The sequence below is a fragment of the Schistocerca gregaria genome, chromosome 9 (genome assembly GCF_023897955.1).
Source record: "Schistocerca gregaria isolate iqSchGreg1 chromosome 9, iqSchGreg1.2, whole genome shotgun sequence".
NCBI lineage: Eukaryota > Metazoa > Arthropoda > Insecta > Orthoptera > Acrididae > Schistocerca > Schistocerca gregaria.
In genome coordinates this window covers 130,117,475-130,140,641 of record NC_064928.1, presented here as the reverse complement: position 1 = coordinate 130,140,641, position 23,167 = coordinate 130,117,475, and the positions used below count along the sequence as shown (strand labels likewise).

Here is a 23,167-nt window from a genome sequence, read left to right as displayed (position 1 = left end):
TCAACGTGAAAGAAGTGCAACCCTTTGCAAATTGCTGCAGATTTCAACACTGGGCCATCCATAAGTGTCAGTGTGCGAACAATTCAAACATCATCGATATGGGCTTTTGGAGCCAAAGGCCCACTCGTGTACCCTTGGTGAGCGCACAACACAAAGCTTTATGCCTCTCCTGGGCCCACCAACGCCGACATTGGACTTTTAATCACTTTCCAGGTCGAACTAGTCTCGTTTAAAATAGTATCTAGCGGATGGACGTGTACAGGTATGGAAACAACCTCTTGAATCCATGGCTCCTGCATGTCAGCAGGGGACTGTTCAAGCTCGTGGAGGCTCCATAATGGCGAGGGGCGTGTGCAGTTGGAGTGATATGGGACCCCTGATACGCCCATATGTGACGCTGACAGGTGAGACGTACGTAAGCATCCTGTCTGATTCACCTGCATCCATTCCTGTCCATTGTTAACTCTGACGGACCAGCAGGACAATTCGACACCCCACACGTCCAGAATTGCTACAGAGTGGCTCCAGGAACGCTCATCTGAGTTTAAACACTTCCGTTAGCCACCAAACATTATTGAGCATATCTGCCTTGCAACGGGCTGTTCAGAAGAGATCTCCACCCCGTCGTCGTCGCACGGATTTATGGACAGCCCTGCACGATTCATGGTGTCATTTCCCTCCGCGCACTACTTCAGACGTTAGTCGGGTCCATGACACGTCGTGTTGTGGCACTTCTGCATGCTCGTGGGGGCCCTAAACGATATTCGGCAGTTGTACCAGTTTCTTTGACTCTTCAGTGTAGGTACTGTGCAGCGGCGCGCTGGGAAACGCGGCCTGCAGCGACCGAACAGTGGAAAATACCGCATTTCCACATCACGAAAATGCTCGTCATTGCGTTTGACGTCATCCGTCACAGAGGACAGGTGCCACTTTACTAGCTGCGGCCGTTTCTGCCTCGTCACTAGCGGAGGTACAGTATGCCGTTATCTTATCCTTCCACCGCGCGAGTCCATCGGTTACGTAGCCGCCTGCCGCTGACCGCCTGCCTCGCTTTCTAGGCGACGCAATTCAGCAGTAGCGCTAGAAGCAGCAGCGAGCATGGCAGGTGCGGGGCAAGAAACAGTGAAGGTGCGCATCTCGCAGGGCGAGCTGCTCGGCCGCCGCCGGCGCACAGTGTGGGGGTTCCCCTACTGCTGCTTCCAGGGAATCCCCTACGCGGCTCCACCGGTCGGACCGCTCCGCTTCAAGGTGAGTGCCCGTCCAAATTATGTAGACGAGAGTGGCGTAGAAGCAGAGTGGGGAATGGACGTCAGTGATCTCTGTAATACGTTGAAGCAAACGTAACATCAGTACACCCAGCCAGAATGCGACTGTCCGATGATATTTGAAACAAGAACTGCGGTGATTGTCGACCACAGTCAACACTTTCAATGCTTCACAGTGCCTTATGGTGTCACTCACGCAAGAATAACAACGAAATAGCTGGCACATGAGGAGGATCTGCAAGGCGTTCGGAAATTCCCGTTTCAAACCTTTAGGACTTGTAGAGGGGAGTGAGTACATAATATTTTGAATAGGAGCCCATGTTCGGAAATGTCATCCAGTGACGCTATAGAACGCCAAAGTTATAGGTCCCACCACCTGTAAATGTATGTATATACAGGGTGATTCTGTGATAATATTACAAACTTTCATGATCGAGATGGATAAATGTATCAATTTGAGGAAAGGGTGCCTGTACGGGAAACGAACGAGTCTACGGCTACAGCCGAGATTCATGGTGATACCTCTAACAATGAAACACGTGTACCGGTACTGTTGCTGCTAAGAATGTAGGCTATGCACCTTTCAGAGATGGTAGCGTGAACCAAAGCAAAAAAAAATATCTAGCAAACATGGGCTCTAAACTGCACACCTTAAGCCTTACGAGCACTTGTTCCGTAGAGATGTGTTTCACAGTAGCGAAGATGAACAGGTACTCATAGCTCCACAGTTATGCATCTTAGGGCCCATGTTTACAGGACATTTTTTCTTGTGCTTGTCCATACCAGCGCCCTCAGAAAGTTGCCCTACATTACAATCTTAGTAACAACATTACCAGCACATCTATCCCACTGTTAGAGGTATCAGAATTACTTTCGACTCCTTTGTTACTGGTACAGAGACCCTTACCTCAAACGGATGTATTTATCCGTCTCCATCACCCTTGAAAGTGTCCGCTCCGATAGCTGAGTGGTCAGCCTGACGGATTACCTTCCTACGGTACCGCGTTCGAATCCCGGCGTATTGAGCGTAACACTGCAGAGCGATATGAAGTGGGACAAGCATGTAATGGCAGGTGTGGGGAAGGCGGATAGTCGTCTTCGGTTCATTGGTAGAATTTTTGGGAAGATGTGGTTCATCTGTAAAGGAGACCGCTTATAAAACACTAATACGACCAATTCTTGAGTACTGATCGAGCGTTTGGGATCCCTATCAGGTCGGTTTGAGGGAGGACATAGAAGCAATTCAAAGGCGGGCTGCTAGATTTGTTACTAGTAGGTTTGATCATCACGCGAATGTTACGGAAATGCTTCAGGAACTCGGGTGGGAGTCTCTAGAGGAAAGGAGGCGTTCTTTTCGTGAATCGCTTCTGAGGAAATTTAGAGAACCATCATTTGAGGCTGACTGCAGTAGAATTTTACTGCGGCCAACTTACATTTCGTTGAAAGACCACAAAGATAAGATAAGAATTAGGGTTTGTACAAAGGCATATAGGCAGTCATTTTTCCCTCGTTCTGTTTGGGAGTGGAACAGGGAGATGCTACTTGTGGTACTAGGTACCATCCATGACGCACTGTATGGTGGATTGCGGAGTATGTATGTAGATGTAGATCCCCATGCGTGGCGCAGGTCGCCCAATGTGGCGTCGAATGTAATAAGACCTGCACCAAGGCGGCCAGAAATGCCCAGCAAGGGGCCTCCCGGCCAATGATGCCAAGCGCTTATTTTCGTTGCCATTGAAAGTTTGTAACATCATCACGCAATCACCCTGTATGTACAAATATTTTCAAGCGCCGGCACCTGTGACTGACGCTCTGCAAAGTCGCTGGATGACTTTTCTGACATGCATTCCTATTCAGAATATTATGTGCTCACGCCTCTCTACAAGTTTGGGTTGTTTTGAGGGAAGAGACCAAACTACGAGGTCATCGGTCTCATCGGATTAGGGAAGGAAGTCGACCGTGTCATTTCAAAGGAACCATCCTGGCATTTGCCTGGAGTGATTTACGGAAATCACGGAAAACCTAAATCAGGATGGCCGGACGCGGGATTGAACCGTCGTCCTCCCGAATGCGAGTCCAGTGTTCTCTAAAAGCCGTAGAAGTCTGTTACAGGAATATCAGAACACTCTGCATCTACCGTGGTGCCACAGTATGTGGCGCTGATGTACCGATCCCAAAGACGGTATCTAGATCGGCGTTAAGTTGAGCCTTGACAGCAGTGTTCTCAGATCTACTGCTTTGTAGGAGATTTTTTTTAAAAAAAATCCACTTTCCTCCAGCTAAAAGGACAAATATTCTGTTTTTTTTCACGTTTTGTCTATATAAATAAAACACTCCCTGCGTCAGCCACTTGTTTGTTTCCCCACTAAGCGTTTAGATGGTTCACACCATAATCTTGAGATGGAGAATTGTTTATTTACATGGCTGGTGTTAGTGAAGGGTACAGACGTCTTTTCACAGTCGCAGACCAAGGGCAGTGTAGGTTACTGCAAACTTATTTTGACATTATACAGATATAATTGAGAGATGTTTTATTTCGATCTTAGGCTGTTGTGAGTCGCTACACTGCTCAGTAAGAGTCTGTTGAGCTTCCTGCAGTCAGTCATACGGTGCGTTACCTTTGCCCAGGCACCTACCATGAACAGAGGTTTCAAATAAGATCCATGTTAAGGATAAACTCAGAGAAACTTGAGTCAGGACATGAAGCTGATGGGAGAGAAGACACTGGGGTGATGAATTCACTAATGTCCATGTCCTATGCATATGAGCGTCCTACCTCTTTTGGCTTGCCGGTCGGAGTGGCCGTGCGGTTCTAGGCGCTACAGTCTGGAACCGCGAGACCGCTACGGTTGCAGGCTCGAATCTTGCCTCGGGCATGGATGTGTGTGATGTCATTAGGTTAGTTAGGATTGAGTAGTTCTAAGTTCTAGGGGACTGATGACCTCAGAAGTTGAGTGCCGTAGTGCTCAGAGTCATTTGAACCATTTTCAATTATTTGGTTTTTTTTCTTACATGAGTCTACATGACATGAGTGCTAATAGTAAGAAGTAAAAAATTCCAAATATGGCAAAATATTTTGACATAGACATCTTTGACACTGCCAGACATTTCGAAAAGCTTGTTCCCTTCTTTTACATCCCTAAGTCTGCCAAGGACGTATTTGCCTTTCTTGTGCTGTGATAGGAGCATTTTTCATTCGGGAAACATGTTTTTCAAAACTGTAAAATACAATGTAACTCACCACATTACAATATTTTCAATAAGTGGGCATGAAGTATCTCCCTCATCCCGCCACCTCTTGTAATTGCGAGGGTTAATCTGACAGAAAGTTTGATTTGAGCTCGCTCTGTCGTAGAATGAGAGTTTCTCCGTTCGGGAATTACACTAATTCCCATCGCCTCCACACAGCTGAATCATCAGCTTGTCTTTCGAATACGTGCAGCTTGGACAATGAAGTTTTACTCGTTATGGCCGATGTACCCTGTGTGATGCAAATGTTTGTCCAAGTGATAGGTACAAATACTGCAGGATCAACTGAGAAATATAACTGAACCTGCTAACGCTTTTAACGCCATTAACTGGGAAGAAGGACAGGACGGTAAGAGAAACTGTGGGACCTGGCGAAAGAGAGGCACCAAAATGACGATTTCCGGGATGTCAAAGGCCTATGGAGATCTCAGATACGCATACGAGGATTGGAACTTAATAGTGGCAACTATTTATTTACAGCTTGTACAAAATAGATACTTGTTTCAAAGTTTTACTGACCTTCAGAGTAGTGACAAGCATTGTGTATAACCCGTTGCCAGCGATGTGGAAGTCGTAGGATACTCTTAGCAGTGCCAGTTGTGTTAACAGTTCGAGCGACGCGGTCTATTGCCTGACGAATTTGTAGCAGTTCTGAAGCGAATGCCGTGAAGTGTTTCCTTCAGTTTAGAAATCGAGTTGAACTTACGAGGGCTTACGTCAGGGGAGTGCAATAAGTGGTGTAGCACTTAGCAGCTCGATCAGTCAAACAGATCACTAACAGCTTGCACTGTACGTGCTTGAGCATTGTCCTGAAAAATGATGGTCAGGTCCTGCAGAAAGTGTCATCACTTCTAAGCTGGTCGTAGGTTGTGCTCCAAAAATGAACAGCATAGAGACAGAATTGTTGACACTTTCTACAGGACCTGACCATCATTTTGCAGGACAATGCTCAAGCACGTACAGTGCAAGCTGTTACTGATTTGTCGGTCGGGGCTGCTAAGTGCTATACCACCTACTGCACTCGCCTGACTTACGCCCTCGTGAGTTCAAAAAATGGTTCAAATGGCTCTGAGCACTATGGGACCACTTCTAAGGTCATCAGTGCCCTAGAACTTAGAACTACTTAAACCTAACTAACCTAAGGACATCTCATCCATGACCGAGGCAGGATTCGAACCTGCGACCGTACGGTCGCGCGGTTCCAAACTGTAGCGCTAGAACCACTCGGCCACCCCGGTCGGCCCTCGTGAGTTCAACTCGATTTCTAAACTGAAGGAAACACTTCACGACATTCGCTTCAGAACTGCTACAAATTCGTCGGGCAATAGACCGCGCCGCTCGAACTGGCACTGCTAAGAGTATCCTACGACTTCCACATCGCAGACAATGGGTTATACACAATGCTGGTGACTACTTTGAAGGTCAGTAAAACTTTGAAACACGTCTGTTTTGTACGTGCTGCCACTATTAAAGTTGGAACCCTCGTCTGTAGGGTGTTTCAGCTAGAAACGCTCAAAGCCTTAAGGGTGGATGCAACCTGCAGTAGGTAATTGACAGGATGTTTAGTGATGAAATGGTTATTGCAATGAGATGTTCAAAGGAGTATCATTTTCCTGAAAGCACTACTCAACGCATCTTAATGACGGCCTGTAGACGACGTGTAAAGTTGCTTGTGTCTCGGGATGACACTCTAGGATGGTTTGTTTATGTGGTGCAGACACTAGCCAAACATCGGCTACATGACAACGTACTCGTTGGATACTGATACCGTGTTTATTCCACGTTATTATCTGCGGCAGACTGAACTTCGTTTGTGTGTGCATTCTGGCGTGCCTTGTGAACGCCATTGTAAGGCTACATTCTGCCGCCTAACCAAACACGACTGGAAAGCAGCGCATCGAGGAAACTTATCGCTCGGTGACTTCAGCAACTTTACATCTCGTCCACACGTCGTGTAAAAGGCGCACTGAGTTGTGTATTCAGAAAATGTCCACTCATTTCATACTTTATTTGAATGAATATTCAGCTACCAGAACGTGCATCTGCACACAGCCAGTTATGTACAGGAGTTTGCTACTGCACCCAAATCTTGAAACATTTCTAACTGAAATTTATACAGATTTTATTTAAATTGTTTTGTACGCATCTGGTTCAAGTATGTCAGCTACATAACAGAAAAAAATAATGCTACTCATTGTTGCAACTCTCGTCAGAATAAGTAAACAAACTGTGCTCATCAGAAAGAGTAACAATTCTCACGTTTACCTATCAAGTACTCCTTTCAGGTATTATTTTATAAATTATAGAGAAAATACTTATATGAGAAATTCAGTGATATGAGGAAAATGATTTATGTACCTCATCTCTTTCTGTCTGAGTTTTTTAATAACTTCCATTTTTTTCATTTCTCTCGTTCAGTTGGTTGCGGCAGAATTTATCCTTTCAATACCGACACATATGTCTGTCACAGTATCAAATGCTTTTTTACTTTGCTAAAACTATAATTTACCCAGGATCCATCTTTGTCTTCTCATGACAGGTACACTATTCAGTTAGAGACACGAAAGCAGCTTAAGGTGGTACCTGACTTCACTTGAGTTCCAAAACCTTGAATGAAAACCGAACATTTTCCAAATGTCTGGATGATTCTAAGAACATTTTGTTGCCTGCCAGTATTCGTGACTGAGACGGGAGGACAGCCTAGTACACTGGAAAAGGTAAAGAGTCTACTGCGTGTCACACTAACACAAAATATGCTATCGGACTAACAAGCACCTGTTATGCAATTCGCTTTAACAACTAAATTACAGTTTGCCGATGCAACTGAGACATCAGTCAACAAAACAGCAAGGAAGTGAGTACTATGTTTGTGAACTTAATGGTAAAATTATATAAACTGCTATAAACCTTTTTCACAGCTTGCTTGGGAACGTTTGTAGGTCTAGACTGAAACACAGTATGGAACGATGGACGATTTGAAACTAAAGAAGAAAACATAATATTAGTACTGAAAAGTGCACATCTGTGTTATCAAAATCTACTTGTGGCTCGCATTCAGTGTTGGACTGGTCCACCCCATACTTTGTAACCTCCTTGGCGCTCTTGCTTGGAATTCTGTCCACAAAATTGTTGAGACTTTTCCGCTCAAGCCTGTGCTATCTTCTAAGTATCCGTCCTGACGTAGTAAAATGGTTCAGATGGCTCTGAGCACTATGGGACTTAACATCTGAGGTCATCAGTCCTCTAGAACTCTGAGCTACTTACACCTAACTAACCTAAAGGCAGCACACACGTCCACGCCCGAGGCAGGATTCGAACCTGCGACCGTAGTGGCCACGCGGTTCCAGACTGAAGCGCCTAGCCCCTTCCGTAGTACAGGGGAAGAGGAAGGGGTAGTGGGGAAGGGAGAGTGGATGTTCCTACGATGAATCAGTGCAACTTTCAGTTGGTCGCAGTAACACACAATTAGTTTCATGTCAGGGCAGGTTGTTACATTTGGTTGGTTCCTGCTTCCTGGAGGTAGCTGTTCATGAGACGAGCACGGAGTGGCCATGCATTATCGTCCTCAAAAGAGGACCAAATGCAGAAATATTGACTGTGGAGCTCGGCTGTAGATTGGATGCTGAATAGCCCTCAAAGTACCCTCGATCGCAGTGAGAGGTGGCTACTATCTCTACATGGTACTGAAACACTTATCGCTGATCCACATTCTTGGTGAATCGCAAGGGCTGGATACCTAAGACATCCAAAGGTACTTTTCAACGTTCTTCTGCGAGTTCTTATCAGACTTTTATGATCTAAAGTTTCTCGTTAGTTAAGAAAAAATTCCAATACTTTATCCAGTAAGTCCTTGTGTGCTATTGCTAGTCGTGTTAGGATCTGAGTTGCATGTCGTCTAGAATGACGGAAGTCGCTGGATACGTCCTAGTATCACGTCGGACCTGCTTTCGCACGGCAAAGTGCAGCAACTCGATGTGGCATGGAGTCGACAAATCGTTGGAAGTTTCGTGCAGAAACATTGTGCTATACCTCCTCTACAGCCATCCATAATCTCGAAAGTGTTATCGGTGCATTACTTGTAGACTAGATGACCTCGCGATTATGTCCCATAAATGTTAGATGAGATTTATGTTGAGCGATCTGAGTGGCCGCATCATTCTCTCGAATTGTCCAGAATGTTCTTTAAACCAATTACGGACATTTGTGGCCCTGTGAAATAGCGCAGTGCCATCAATAAAAATTCCACGTTGTTTGAGAACATGAGCGCCATAAATGATCTACAAAAAGCTGAACCTAACCGAGGACCAAGTCCGTTCCATGTACGTGCAGCCCACCCGTAATGACACCACCAGCAGCTCGCACAGAGCCCTGTTGATAACTTGGGTCCATGGCTTTGTATCGAACGAGGTGGCGCAGTGGTTAGCACACAGGACACGCATTCTGGAGGACGACGGTTCAAACGCGCGTCTGGCCATCCAGATTTAGGTTTTCCGTGATTTCCCTGAATCCTCCAGGTAAATGCCGAGGCGGCTTCTTTGAAATGGCACGGCCGATCTCCTTCCACATCCTTGACACGATCCGAGTTTGTGCTCCGTCCCTAATGTCGACGGAACGTTAAGCCCAATCTTCCTTACTTCCACGGCTTCAACGGGCCTGCGCCACACTCAGACCCTACCATCAGCCCTTACTGACATCGGGACTCATATGACTGACCAACAGTTTTCCAATCGTGTGGGGTCCAACCGGTACAGTCATGAGCCCGGGAGAGGTGGTGCAGGTAATGTCGTACTGTTACCAAAGGCACACGCGTCGGTCGTCTGCTGCTGTAGCCCATTAATGCCAAATTCCGCCGCTCTGTCCTAAGCGATACGTTCGTCGTACATCCCACATTGATTTCTGCGGTTATTTCACACAGTGTTGCTTGTCTGCTAGCACTGACCAGTCTACTCAAACGTCGCTGCTCTCGGTCGTTAAGTGAAGGCCGCCAGTCACGCCGTTGCCATGGTGACAGGCAATACCTGAACATAATTATTCTCGGCACACTCTTGGCACTGTGGATCTCGGAATATTGAATTCCCTAAAAATTGTATAAACAGACTGTCCCAATTCTGCATTTAGTGTCTGTTAATTCTCCTAGTCTGGCCATAAAATTTTCACACGAATCACCTGAGTTCAAACGGCAGCTTCGCCAGTGCACTGCCCTTTTATAGATCATGTACGTGGTACTACCCCGGTCTGTAAATGTGCATATCGCTATGCCAGGATTTTGTCACATCCTTAGGTATCCAACATAGGTCTGTAACTTTAATGTTGTCCCCATGTCGCTGAAAGCCAGTTAGCAGATTCGGTCACTCCAGTCGCGCCAGGTGTACCCACTGACTGCCCCCTGTTGCAGAGGAATCTCTTGGCCGGCGGCTTACGACTCCTTGAGCCTCCTGGTCGCTGGGAATTTTTTCCCTCTTCTGTTGGTCGTGCTCTGCGCAGGTCACCACACTGGCTTCGGCGACAGTAACCTGCATTATCGATACAGTCCTCTTTAAACGAAATTTAGAAACTGCCCAGTCACCATGTACTTCACCGTGCCGTGACAGATGACAATGACTTCGACGCCGGAAAGTGACAGCCAAACTTCAGAACGTCTATTGTACATTTGTAGGCTAAAGAATAGTAGAATTCTGCACAAGACTTACTTTACTGTTGAAGTTCAAAATATGCCAATGGTTGTGACAATCTAGAATTTCCTTCGCGGTTAACATTTTCAATGGTTTTCATCTCTCAGTCATTACGATACTGTAAGGACTGATTCTTGAAAGAAGAAAAAGGAAACCAGCCGGTATTGTTTCTTCACACAGCTAGCGTCGTTACCGATTTCGAACCAACGGGTTTGTCTTCAGAGGGGTCTTCCCGTCTGAATACACATTTCTTTGGCGTTCATTTCAGTTCACGAATCTTTATTGCTTCTTCGTTTCTTGGGGTGGTGTTGCCCTACAGCGAAAAACGACGGCAGAAACGACCTATGTACACGTAACTATCGTTAGTAATGATTGAATACAATGTGAACCAATCTATAATGTTGAGCTATCATAGTTACAGTTTCCTTACGTCAAAAATACCACGTCACTTTACTGTAATATTGTTTGCAAGTGTTCACGATGTATACATTAAATAAATTGTTTATGTATGTACTGTGGACGATGTCGTGAACTCAAGCAAATAACACCGCAACAAAATGGCGCAGGATTTTCGACGTAAGTAGACTACAATAACACAACCTTAAAGATTTCTTTACATTCCCTTCAGTCATCAGACGGTTCATCGTAAACCTAGGAGGGAAGCGAAGCCGATTGGCGTATCCAGAAAAATGGACTACCCCAAGGAAGTGTCCTCGCACCCACTCTTTTCAACATATATGTGAATGATCAACCAGTTGCACCAGAGACTAGAAGCTTTGCTTACGCGGATGATCTTGCAGGGTCGGAACTTCAACAACATAGAAATTAGCCTTACGAATGCCCTCAACGGTCTAACGCCATACTACGAAGCCAACTGCCTACGCCTGAACGCAGCAAAAACATTATCCTGCCTATTCCATCTTCGAAACCGAGACGCCAAACATACCCTAAACATCACGTGGAACAACCAACGGATCGCGTTCAGCAGCACTCCTTGTTATTTAGGCGTCACCCTTGGTCGCACACTTACTTATAGACATCACGTAGAAAAAGTCAGGGGCAAACTATCAACAAGAAACAACCTCCTGAGTAAGCTCACCTCCACAAAATGGGGTGCCGACCCACATACTTTACGTACGTCGGCACTTGCACTCTGCTACTCGGTTGCTGAATACGCTGCCCCAGGTTGGGAAAGATCAGCGCATGCGAAACGAGTCGATCCTCTGCTGAACGATGCCTGTCGCGTAATCGCGGGATGCCTAAGACCCATCCCGGTTAGCCAACTTTATTTGCTTAGTGGCATAGCTCCACCCAACATCAGATGAGCTATAGCAAGCGAAGCAGAGCCTCAAGCAGCTGCGCGACCACCGCCACCTTCTCTTCGGACAAAACCGTCGACACACACGTCTAAAATCGAGACGGAGTTTCTTCACCTCAGTCCAACCGCTCGAAACCGCAAAACAAAAGGCCAGATTGTCACAATGGCAGGCAAAACTGCCTACGGGAGACCAGGCACCTCTAATCTCACCCAACGAACAATTGGCCTCCGGAAATGAACTAAAATGGCCATTATGGAGAACCCTCAACCGCCGACGAACTGGGGTGGGCAGATGCAACGTAAACACGTGTAAAGGGGGACACCGAGACGGGACGGACACGTACCAGTGCGTACAGACCCAAACAATGGACCACCTCCTGGAATACACAATGGTGTTGGTTGCATCGCAATATTCCCATTACATCCCGAGATATTGAGACGCGAAGTTGACGCTTGAAACACCCGACATGCGCTGCTAGCGCACGTCCTGAGGCTCAGGCGTGAACCCCATGCTGCCCGTAATCGCCATGTGATTGACATGTGTAATCACACCTCCATACTTATCAAGAGGTCCGAAAAACGGTAAAACTTTTAGTCCGCTTGCTCGTTTCACCAAAACCATCAACATGAATTTTACTATTACGAGTGAATGATTAACTGTCACTTGCGCTATATCTACAGTAAAGTAAAGTTTTAACGTTGAACGGCATTACCTTTTTAGTAACGGATTAACGATAAGCGAAGTTAACTTTGTGACGAACGTTGCGGTACACAGATATGTTACAGAACCGCATCACCCCTAGCCTATGGGATAAATACCTGCTGGAATGTACGACGTTAATGCAGGATGGCAGCAGACCGTATTATTCGTTTCGGATCCCTGGATAAGTATGGAGGTGTGATTACGCATGTCAATCACATCGCGATTACGGGCAACATGGGGTTCACGCCTGAGCCTCAGGACGTGCGCTAGCAGCGCATGTCGGGTGTTTCGAGCGTCAACTTCGCGTCTCAATATCTCGGGATGTAATGTGAATATTGCTATGCAATCAACGCCATTGTGTATGTGCTTTGTCATGTTATGGATTGCTGAAGAAAACATATAGGAGGTCAATTTAAAAAAAAACATAAGTTTGTGTTAAAAAACACGTACGCTTTCGTTTTAGAATGTTTCCAAATATGTTCATTCATGGGCCTACATTGATACCGTTGAAAATCGTTTTCCAATAGGTGTTATTGATGCAGAGATATTTTGGGTGGACAAGATAGCTGGGACACCCTGTATAAAGTATTACCTGTGATTATGTCAAGCAGGATATTAAGTGTGCGGTGAAAAAGTCAATCACTACCTCCAAGACAAAATGTGAGGGTGGAGCTCTGCGACAGTACGTGTGTATGTTGTATGTTTCAGCCACCACAACCACCTGCTGCTTGGAGTGGAGTCCGAGATGCAACTAAAGAGGGCAACGTCGCGCCGCAGATGGACCTCCTGGTGGGGAAGTACATTGGCGACGAGGACTGCCTCTTCATCAACGTTAGCACGCCCAAGGTACATCTCAATCGCAGCTACTCTGACCTATATGAAAACACGGCACTATAAGACCAATAGGATCCTCACACCTCTTAGAAGATTGAGGCTCGACTTCAGAGACAAACAAAAGAGTTACTCAGTTGGGGAACAGCTACCGTCTAGGCAGCAGCAAATCAGAGCACAGTTTGTGAGCTGTAACGAGCTTATAATAACAAGAACTATTTTATCTTTTATTTACTGTGCGCATTCTAGTCAGGTTAAAGTTGTTGTGTATTTGTGTATCCAGTCATCACGGTTCCATCGTGTTATAACACTGTGGAGTATATGTCCGCTGGCTTTAGTATGGATAGAGACTGTGACTGCTGCAGTCCGACGCGGGCTGAATTTGTAACGCTTCACCACAACTGCAGGTGGTGTTGGTTTCAGTGCAGGTTGAGGCTGTTGCCAGTGGGCTTCACTATGTGATGTAAGGATGCAAATTACTTCCAGCACGCCCACTGAATCCCCCGATTTGTCCACCACTTTGACCCTCCCTGGTTACTGCCGACATTGAGGATAACGCCTCACCCTAGCCAAGTGAGCGGTCGTTTCAAGGTGTGGCAAGATGTGGCCTCCTCCGGAGGGTGGAGGGGCGATCGCGTGTCCTTCTTGATTCATCAGATGAACAGATTTAGGGCGCTATATATGTGCTTGACAAAAATCCTGAACCAGATGCCGTCACTCGCCCTGTTCCAGAAGAAGCTTGCAAGGTCTGGTCAGTCACAAAAGGTGGGGTTAATGTTAGTTGGGAACTCCAATGCCAAACATATAATGGAGCTTGTAAAGGTTATGGTGGTCTACAAGGAGAACAAATCCAGACTACACTGTGTGTGTACACCTGGAGGAGTCATTCCAGGTGTGAAACGAATGGTTCCTGATACCATGAAGAGCACAGGATACAGCCAACTGCAGGTGGTGGCTAATTTTGGTATTAAAAATGTGTGTTGTTCTGGATTAGGAGAGTTTCTCTCTGGTTTCAGGCGGCTAGCTGAAGTGGTAAAGATTTTCAATCCTGCTCGCGAGATTAAGGCAGATCTCACCATCTGCAGCAGCGTCAACTAGACCATCTGTGGATCTTTCGTGCAGAGCCGAATGGAGGATCTGAAGCAGAGGCTCACACGGTTCTGTTACCGTGTAGGTTGAAGGTTTCTCGACTTACGCCATAGAGTGGTGAGGTTTTGGGGTTGGGTTGGGTTGTTTTGGGGGAGGAGACCAGACAGCAAGGTCATCGGACTCATCGGATTAGGGAACGACGGGGAAGGGTCGGCCGTGCCCTTTCAGAGGAACCATCCCGGCATTTGCCTGAAGCGATTTAGGGAAATTACGGAAAACCTAAATCAGGATGGCCGGACTCGGGATTGAACATTCGTCCTCCCGAATGCGAGGTTTTGGGTTCTCCATAATAAGTCACGGGTCAACCATACACAGGAGATGGCTACTCAGGTAGTGGGTGTTGTGTTGAATGGACTGGGCGCTTATACTGGAGAGTCTCGGGAAAATGCAGAAAGGGCTTCACTCTCAAAGGATGCAGGACGAAAGAGCTCGACGAAAGAGCCATATCAAAGGACTGGAAAGTTCCACACGTGACACCAATACTCAAGAAAGAAAATAGGAGTTACAGACCAATATGACGGACGTCAGTTTGCAGTAGGGTTATGGAACATATACTGTGTTCAAATATCAAAAATTACCTGAAAGGAAACGGTCTACTAGCACATGGTCAGCAAGGATTCAGAAAATACGTGATTTGGAGCAACATTCTTCGACTGTTTGCAGATTACGCTGTTATTTACCAAATGGTAAAGTCACCAGAAAGTTAAAACCACACACAAAAGGATTTAGACTAGATCTCTGTATGGTGCGAAAAGCGGGAATTGATTCTAAATCATGAAAAGTGTAATTTCATCCACATGAATACTAAAATGAATTCACTAAATTCATGTTACACAATAAATTGCACAGATTTAATGGCTATCAATTCAACTGATTTGCTACGTGTTACAACTATGAATAATTTACATTGAAACGAACATATAGGTAATTCTGATTGAAAGGAGAGCCAATGAATTCGTTTTATTGCCAGAATTCCTAGAAGATGCAACAGGACTGCTAAAGGCGTTGCCTAAATCATGGTCCTTCGTCCTCTCCTGCCGCACAATGTGAGATCCTTACCAGACAGGATTCATGGAGGAAATTGAAACCGTCCAAATGAGGCAGCTCGTTTAGCATTATCGCAAAAACGGGGGAGGGAATGTCACGGATATGGTCAGTGAGCTGGTATGGCAATCATTAAAACAAAGGCGTTTTCGTTGCGGCGAGATCTTTCCACGAAACATCAATACCAACTTTCACCTCTGAACGTGAAAAATTTTACTGTAGCGAGCCTACACAGGGAGAAATTGTCATCGTGACAAAATAGGAGAAATCAGAGGTCGTACAGAAACATTTAAATTTTAATTTTTCCACACACTGTTAGGAAGTGGAACATAGAAAAATAGTCTACAGATGGTGCGAAGAACCCTCCTCCAGGCACCTGATTGTGAACTGTAGAGTAGTCATGTAGATGTAGATGTACTTATGTACATGTTGTAAAATTTAGAGAGGGATAAGTTTGTGTAGAGAATGGGGCAAGGCAGAGCTGCAATTTATCAGTTATTACTTTTTTATTCCGATCTTCATCAAATTTTGCTTACTTTACCCTCAGGACAAGAGAAAGATCAGTGTCTGGATAAGATTTCGTAATCTGATTTCAAACATACATGTATGTAATACACAAAGGGGAAATATGGTTTCCAAAAATCTCTATTAGAGTTCTTGGCCAATTTACTTCAAATTTCTACATGATCACCTAATGAACATTTGGGCAGACATAGGCTACATATTTTTAAATTACACAGTACAAAAATATACATAAATACATTTGTATGAATGTTCCACATCTCAACCTAAACCAGTCGGAGTGACTGCAACCAAACTTGGTACACATATCATTTACTGTCTGGAAATAATCATTGTGGGGATAACAACCACCCAGATATCGAAGGGGGTGGGATGAGGGTGAGACATCAGCGCGAGAATACCCACGCTTCAGTTATCCTGTGTTTGATAATGAGAGTACTTAGAGACCTGCAACAAACTGTACACAAAATTGCAAATCTTTACGAACCTTTCTCTCGTTGATGACTCCAACAAAATGATGAAAGGAAAGAAGCTTGTCGTTTATTATGTTTTCACTGTTCATGCTGTGAAACTCAAACATGAAGTATGACATTCAAATTTACTAATTCTTTACTACTATCGCTATTCATGACACAATTTCCAGACAGTATTCAGATGTGTCACTGAATATACAAGAAAAATTACATAATTGTGCAACACTTTGTTCAGAATACATGACGTCATAAACCCTAAGATACACTATGTGATAAAAACTATCTGGACACCCCCAAAAACATACGTTATTCATATTAGGTCCATTATGCTGCCACACACTGCCACGTTCTCCATATCAGCGACCTCAGTAGTCATCAGACATCGTGAGAGAGCTGAATGGGGCGCTCCGCGGAACTCACGGACTTCGAACATCGTCAGGTGATTGTGTGTCACTTATGTCATACGTCTGTACGCGAGATTTCCAACCTCCTAAACATCCCTAGGACCACTGTTTCCGATGTGATAGTGAAGTGGAAACCTGAAGGGACACGTACAGCACAAAAGCGTAAGGCCGACCTCGCCTGTTGACTGACAGAGACCGCCGACGAAGAGGATCGTAATGTGTAATAGACAGACATGTATCCAGACCATCACACAGGTATTCCAAACTGCATCAGGATCCACTGCAAGTACTGTGACAGTTAGGCGGGAGGTGATGAAACGGTTTTAATGATCGAGCGACTGCTCATAAGCCACACATCATGCTGCTAAATGCCAAATAACGCCTTGCTTGGTGTAAGAAGCGTAAACATTGGACGACCGAACAGTGGAAAAACGCTGTGTAGAGTGATGAATCACGGAACACAATGTGGCGATCCGATGGCAGGGTGTGGGTATGGTTAATGTCCGGTGAACGTCATCTGCCAGCGTGTGTAGTGCCAGCAGTAAAATTCGGAAGCGGTGGTGTTATAGAATGCTCGTGTTTTTCATGGAGGGGGCTTGCCCCCCCCCCCCCCCCCCCCCCTCCCTTTGTTGTTTTGCGTGGCACTATTACTGCACAGCCCTACACTTACGTTTTAAGCGCCTTCTTGCTTCCCACTGTTGAAGAGTAATTCGGGGATGGCGGCTGCATCTTCAACACGATCGACCACCTGTTGAAAATGCACGGCCTGTGGCGGAGTCGTTACACGACAATAACATCCCTGTAATGGACTGACCTGCTTAGAGTCCTGACTTGAATCCTCTGAGACGTTTTGGAACGCCGACTTCGTGCCAGGCCTCACCGACCGACATCGATACCTCTCCTCGATGCAGCATTCCATGGATAACTGACTGCCATTCCCCAAGGAAACTACCAGCACCTAATTGAACGTATGCCTGCGAGAGTGGAAGCTGACATTAAGACTAAGGGTGGGCTAACACCATATCGAATTCCAGCGTTACCAATGGAGGGCGCCATGAACTTGTAAGTCATTTTCAGCTAGATGTCCAGATACTTCTGATTAGATGGTGTCTGTAAGAAACTGCCGCCCGTTTTAATTTATTGTCGTACTACGCATTTTGCTGAAGGAATTCACATATGTCGCCGCTAAATGTATCAAGAAAAATGTATCATTGCAAGATACATAGGTCAGGAGATATGACACCATGAACATTGAGCATTTACCATCATATACCTGCATTCTAGGTTTTTTTTATTGAATGCTCTCGGAATTTGTTGTGGAGAAAATCCATTCGCTTTAAAAATGTTCATGAGGTATGGGAGCTCCTCTTGCAAATTATCTTTGTCGAATATAGAGTGCGCCCTATGCACTAAGATCTTAAGAACATCTATGGTCTGTGAAGAGTGATGGCAGCTACTGCCATGTAGATAATGTAGATATAGATTTGTATGCGTTGGTTTACGATATACGGCATGTCCTAATGAGCCACCAACTTTACGGCAGACGACAACAACCAAACAGAGCAGGCAGCCCTCTTTATCTATACCCACAGTAAATTTGATACTAACATGAATAGTCTTGCGACTTACTCTGAGGATGGCCGGACGACACGCGGCCGAAATATCTATGGAAAAAAATTTATTTGCGTGGCTGCATGCCCCAAATTTAACAGACTAACACGCGCTTTGTTTTTTACTTTCTTTATTGCATTTGACTGGTAGGACAGATAGTCTTTCTTAGTCAAATTTGAATTCTGTTGAATCCCTATTTTATGTTTTTGAACATCGAAAGCTGTATCCAGTAGTCACGTCCCTTTCAGAGCTCTAATTGCAGGTTTTCCTTTGAAGATGCTGTAGTTACGAGTATCTGTTACATTTTCTTCCGACAATCTAATTTCTTAAGTTTCTAGAATATAAATTTTATTTTCTCTAAAAATACCACCAGTTCTGTTTGTTTACCAGATTTAAGTACATAACTTACTTTTAAAGTCCCTAAGAAGATTTTTTTAAATTTTATTTTGTAAGTGATGGATTATTCTTTCGAATTATCACCTGGGATAATACATTTTCCGCACTACAACTATCAAATTGAAAGTTTGGAATTATGTTCCAGCATTAGATAGAACTGTTAATCCGAAATTTGACATTTTATTCGTGTTTTAACCACTAGGCTATTTGGCTCTCTCCATCACTAGGAATTCGAATTCTTATTCCAAGTTTGAGATCTTTGGCCAGATTTCACCTGTAGCTTTAGCAATGGCACTTCACTGGGTGCTCCATCCGGATATTTTTTTACGAGATTGTTACTCCTCCCACTACTCCTTCGCTATCACGTGCGGGATTGGGCCCTGAGCCTGTGACCGGCAACAGCGAAGTTGTTACTCCTCGTTATTTTAGTCGTTTTTCGGCTTACCTCCAATCCACATGTTGTACTTGTTAGACTTTTCATTGCATACAACTTGTCTTGTAATTCTTCTTCACTTTGACTCGGGATACCAGTATACTCAGGGAGACTTATTACTGATATCATTGCAACTTGAGTTTTAAACTTTTTTCCGTCTTGGCTTTTCGGCGTATAGATTGAACATTACTAGCGAAGGACTTCAGCTCTGTCTTACACCCTTTTTAATCCGAGTAGTTCGCACTTGCTCTACGATTCTTACCGTTGAGACTTGCTTCCTGTACCTTATATTTCATATCTTGCCTATAGTCTATACCAATTTTTCTTAGACTTTAGAACTTCCCTCACTGTCTTCATTGACGAACGCTTGTTCTGCTCCGCGAATTCAATGAACGTATCTCAGTTATTTTTAAGTCCTGCTTCCCTGATATCAAATGCAACGTCAGAAGTTTCTCTCTGATACCTCTATCTTTCCTATAACCAAACTGATCGTCATCTGCTCCTCTTTATTTTCTTCTTCTGTATGTAATTCTGGTCAGCAATAGTAATGTAAAGCAAATTGTACGATAGTTCTAGCACATATCTGCGCTTACAGTCTTCGGAACTGGGTTATGATATTTTTTCGAAAGTATCCCCAGTCTTATAGAACCTACAAACCATCTTGAATAGTTGTTTGGTTGCCATTCCTCGCAAAGATTTTAGAAGTTTGGAAGGTATACTATCTATGCTTTACGCCTAATTTGATCACAAGTCTTCCAAAGCTTTGTTAAACTCCAAAAACGGATCCCCTATGTTCTCTATACCTACTCCTATTTCATATTCTTTATCAGGAAGCTTCTTCTCCCCGCAGAGTCCTTCAATGTACTCTCTCCATGCATCAGTTCTGCGTTAAGGAGTGTAATTCCTCTTGCACTCTTAAAGTCGTTGCCTTTGCTTTTAATTCATCGAAAGTTATTTTAACTTTCCTATATGCTGTGTATATCCGGGACCATTTCTTTTTCAATTTCTTAACATTTTTCGGGAACCTTTTCCCTTTAGCTTCCTAGCACTCTCTACTTATTTCAATCCTAAGAGACTCATATTGATGTACCAATGTCTTACACCTAACAGATTTAAGATTCCTTATTTCGTAGATCAATTGAAATATTAATTTGTTATCCACGGTTTCTATGCTGTTTCCTTCTGTGACCTATATTTGTGTCTCCAACTTCAGTTATTGCCATTTACTCTTAAAATTCACTTCCATATTTTGATCTGAATATATATATCTGCTCTTGAGTGCGCCTTACAATTCACCACCTGGTTTCGCAATCTGTGTGTCATTTTGTATAATGTTTGGTGTCTGGACGCTTTTTCCAGTAACACCTCCTCCTCTTGTGATTTTTGAATGGTGTACTCGCTATTACTAGCTGAAATTTTTTGCAGAACTCATTTAGTCACTCTCCTGTCTTACTCTTACCACCCTACCAATGTCCTCACACGCTTTCTCCTCTTTTTGTTCTGCTTGACAAGTCAGCATATATACTTGAATTACGGTCGTTGGCGCTCGTTCTGTCGATTCTGATGTGACCAGCCCTTTTACTACACTGTTCACTGTACCCTGTTCATGACGAGTCTTACATTACTTTCTGGTGCTATTGTTGTTACCGTATGTGTATTTGTCAAACCAAAATTTCTCATCCTCTTTCCACTTCAATTCACTGGTCCCCACAATATCTAGTTTGAGATTTTTCAAATATTCTAGCTTCCCTACCACGATCAGACTTTTCACATTCCACCCTCTGTTTCGTACAATGTTTGCCTTTCATCGGTTATTCAGTCTTTTTCTCGTGGCACCGTGGCAGTACTGTTGCATTTCGGCAGTACAAAGAGCTTCATTGATTTCAAAGTAATCAGACTGAGTTAACCTTTATGTAGAAAATACTATTCGAAACACAAATATGTTTTGTAAAAAAATGTATGTTTTCATAATCGTAAATATAATGTTTGTACAACGGGTGAGGAATGTAGGGACACAGATTTCCGAAGTATAATAGAAAAAATATAATATGATAAATCAAATTTCAATTGATAGTCGCCAAATATCGAAATAATTCCGAAAACTTCCTGTTACAGTATGAGAGATGCAAATATCGAAAAAAGAATATTTGAAAGAGAATGCTATCGAACGCTTCATTTGAAAGAGCTGTTTCGTTACCTACTAATGAAAATATGTCACAAGAACACAGATTCGTTGGGCAGAGTCTGTGACGAGGCCGTTGGCAGAACGAGAATGACCCATTACCCCAGAAGCGTTCGCCCACTTTTGCAGATAATTTGTGTTCCAAATTGAAGCAGTGGCTGGATCGGAAATGGGGAGTCAGTAGGCGTTGATTACTCTCCAAACACGCTAAACCCACATCACGATTTTACTTTGTTAGTCTACTGTCGGCTTGGGAAATCTGTGGTAAGGTCATACGGGATCTAACTGCTGAGGTCATCGGTCCCTGATCATACACACTACTTAATCTAACTTAAACTAACTTAAGCCCACTTACACCCATGCCCGAGCGAGGAATCGAACCTCCGACGGGGGGAGTCGGGCATAGGCCCCAGACCGCGCGGCTACCTCGCGTATTGTCGCCTTGTTTCGTGTGTTTAATAGATGGGAGTTCCCACATAGTTTGCAACAGGGTGTTATTCAAAGCCGGCCGAAGTGGCCGTGCGGTTCTAGGCACTGCAGTCTGGAACAGCGAGACCGCTACGGTCGCAGGTTCGAATCCTGCCTCCGGTATGGATGTGTGTGATGTCCTTAGGTTAGTTAGGTTTAAGTAGTTCTACGCTCTAGGGGACTAATGACCACAGAAGTTGAGTCCCATAGTGCTCAGAGCCATTTTGTCATTCAAATATATTTTAGGGTGTAACTACACTCCTGGAAATTGAAATAAGAACACCGTGAATTCATTGTCCCAGGAAGGGGAAACTTTATTGACACATTCCTGGGGTCAGATACATCACATGATCACACTGACAGAACCACAGGCACATAGACACAGGCAACAGAGTATGCACAATGTCGGCACTAGTAAAGTGTATATCCACCTTTCGCAGCAATGCAGGCTGCTATTCTCCCATGGAGACGATTGTAGAGATGCTGGATGTAGTCCTGTGGAACGGCTTGCCATGCCATTTCCACCTGGCGCCTCAGTTGGACCAGCGTTCGTGCTGGACGTGCAGACCGTGTGAGACGACGCTTCATCCAGTCCCAAACATGCTCAATGGGGGACAGATCCGGAGATCTTGCTGGCCAGAGTAGTTGACTTACACCTTCTAGAGCACGTTGGGTGGCACGGGATACATGCGGACGTGCATTGTCCTGTTGGAACAGCAAGTTCCCTTGCCGGTCTAGGAATGGTAGAACGATGGGTTCGATGACGGTTTGGATGTACCGTGCACTATTCAGTGTCCCCTCGACGATCACCAGAGGTGTACGGCCAGTGTAGGAGATCGCTCCCCACACCATGATGCCGGGTGTTGGCCCTGTGTGCCTCGGTCGTATGCAGTCCTGATTGTGGCGCTCACCTGCACGGCGCCAAACACGCATACGACCATCATTGGCACCAAGGCAGAAGCGACTCTCATCGCTGAAGACGACACGTCTCCATTCGTCCCACCATTCACGCCTGTCGCGACACCACTGGAGGTGTGCTGCACGATGTTGGGGCGTGAGCGGAAGACGGCCTAACGGTGTGCGGGACCGTAGCCCAGCTTCATGGAGACGGTTGCGAATGGTCCTCGCCGATACCCCAGGAGCAACAGTGTCCCTAATTTGCTGCGAAGTGGCGGTGCGGTCCCCTACGGCACTGCGTAGGATCTTACGGTCTTGGCGTGCATCCGTGCGTCGCTGCGGTCCGGTCCCAGGTCGACGGGCACGTGCACCTTCCGCCGACCACTGGCGACAACATCGATGTACTGTGGAGACCTCACGCCCCACGTGTTGAGCAATTCGGCGGTACGTCCACCCGGCCTCCCGCATGCCCACTATACGCCCTCGCTCAAAGTCCGTCAGCTGCACATACGGTTCAAGTCCACGCTGTCGCGGCATTCTACCAGTGTTA

The 23,167-nt window shown here is 45.1% G+C and overlaps 1 protein-coding gene across 1 annotated transcript in view; it reads left to right on the top strand.

Annotated features, from left to right (window-relative positions):
• The first annotated feature begins 1,016 nt into the window (after positions 1-1,016).
• Positions 1,017-23,167, top strand: part of LOC126292204 (esterase FE4-like) — a 120,556-nt gene continuing 98,405 nt past the window's right edge. The window contains exons 1-2 of the mRNA XM_049986056.1: positions 1,017-1,248; positions 12,916-13,053. Of these exons, the coding sequence (XP_049842013.1) occupies positions 1,099-1,248; positions 12,916-13,053 (288 nt within the window). The 5' untranslated portion in view covers positions 1,017-1,098. The remainder of the gene's footprint in view (positions 1,249-12,915; positions 13,054-23,167) is intronic.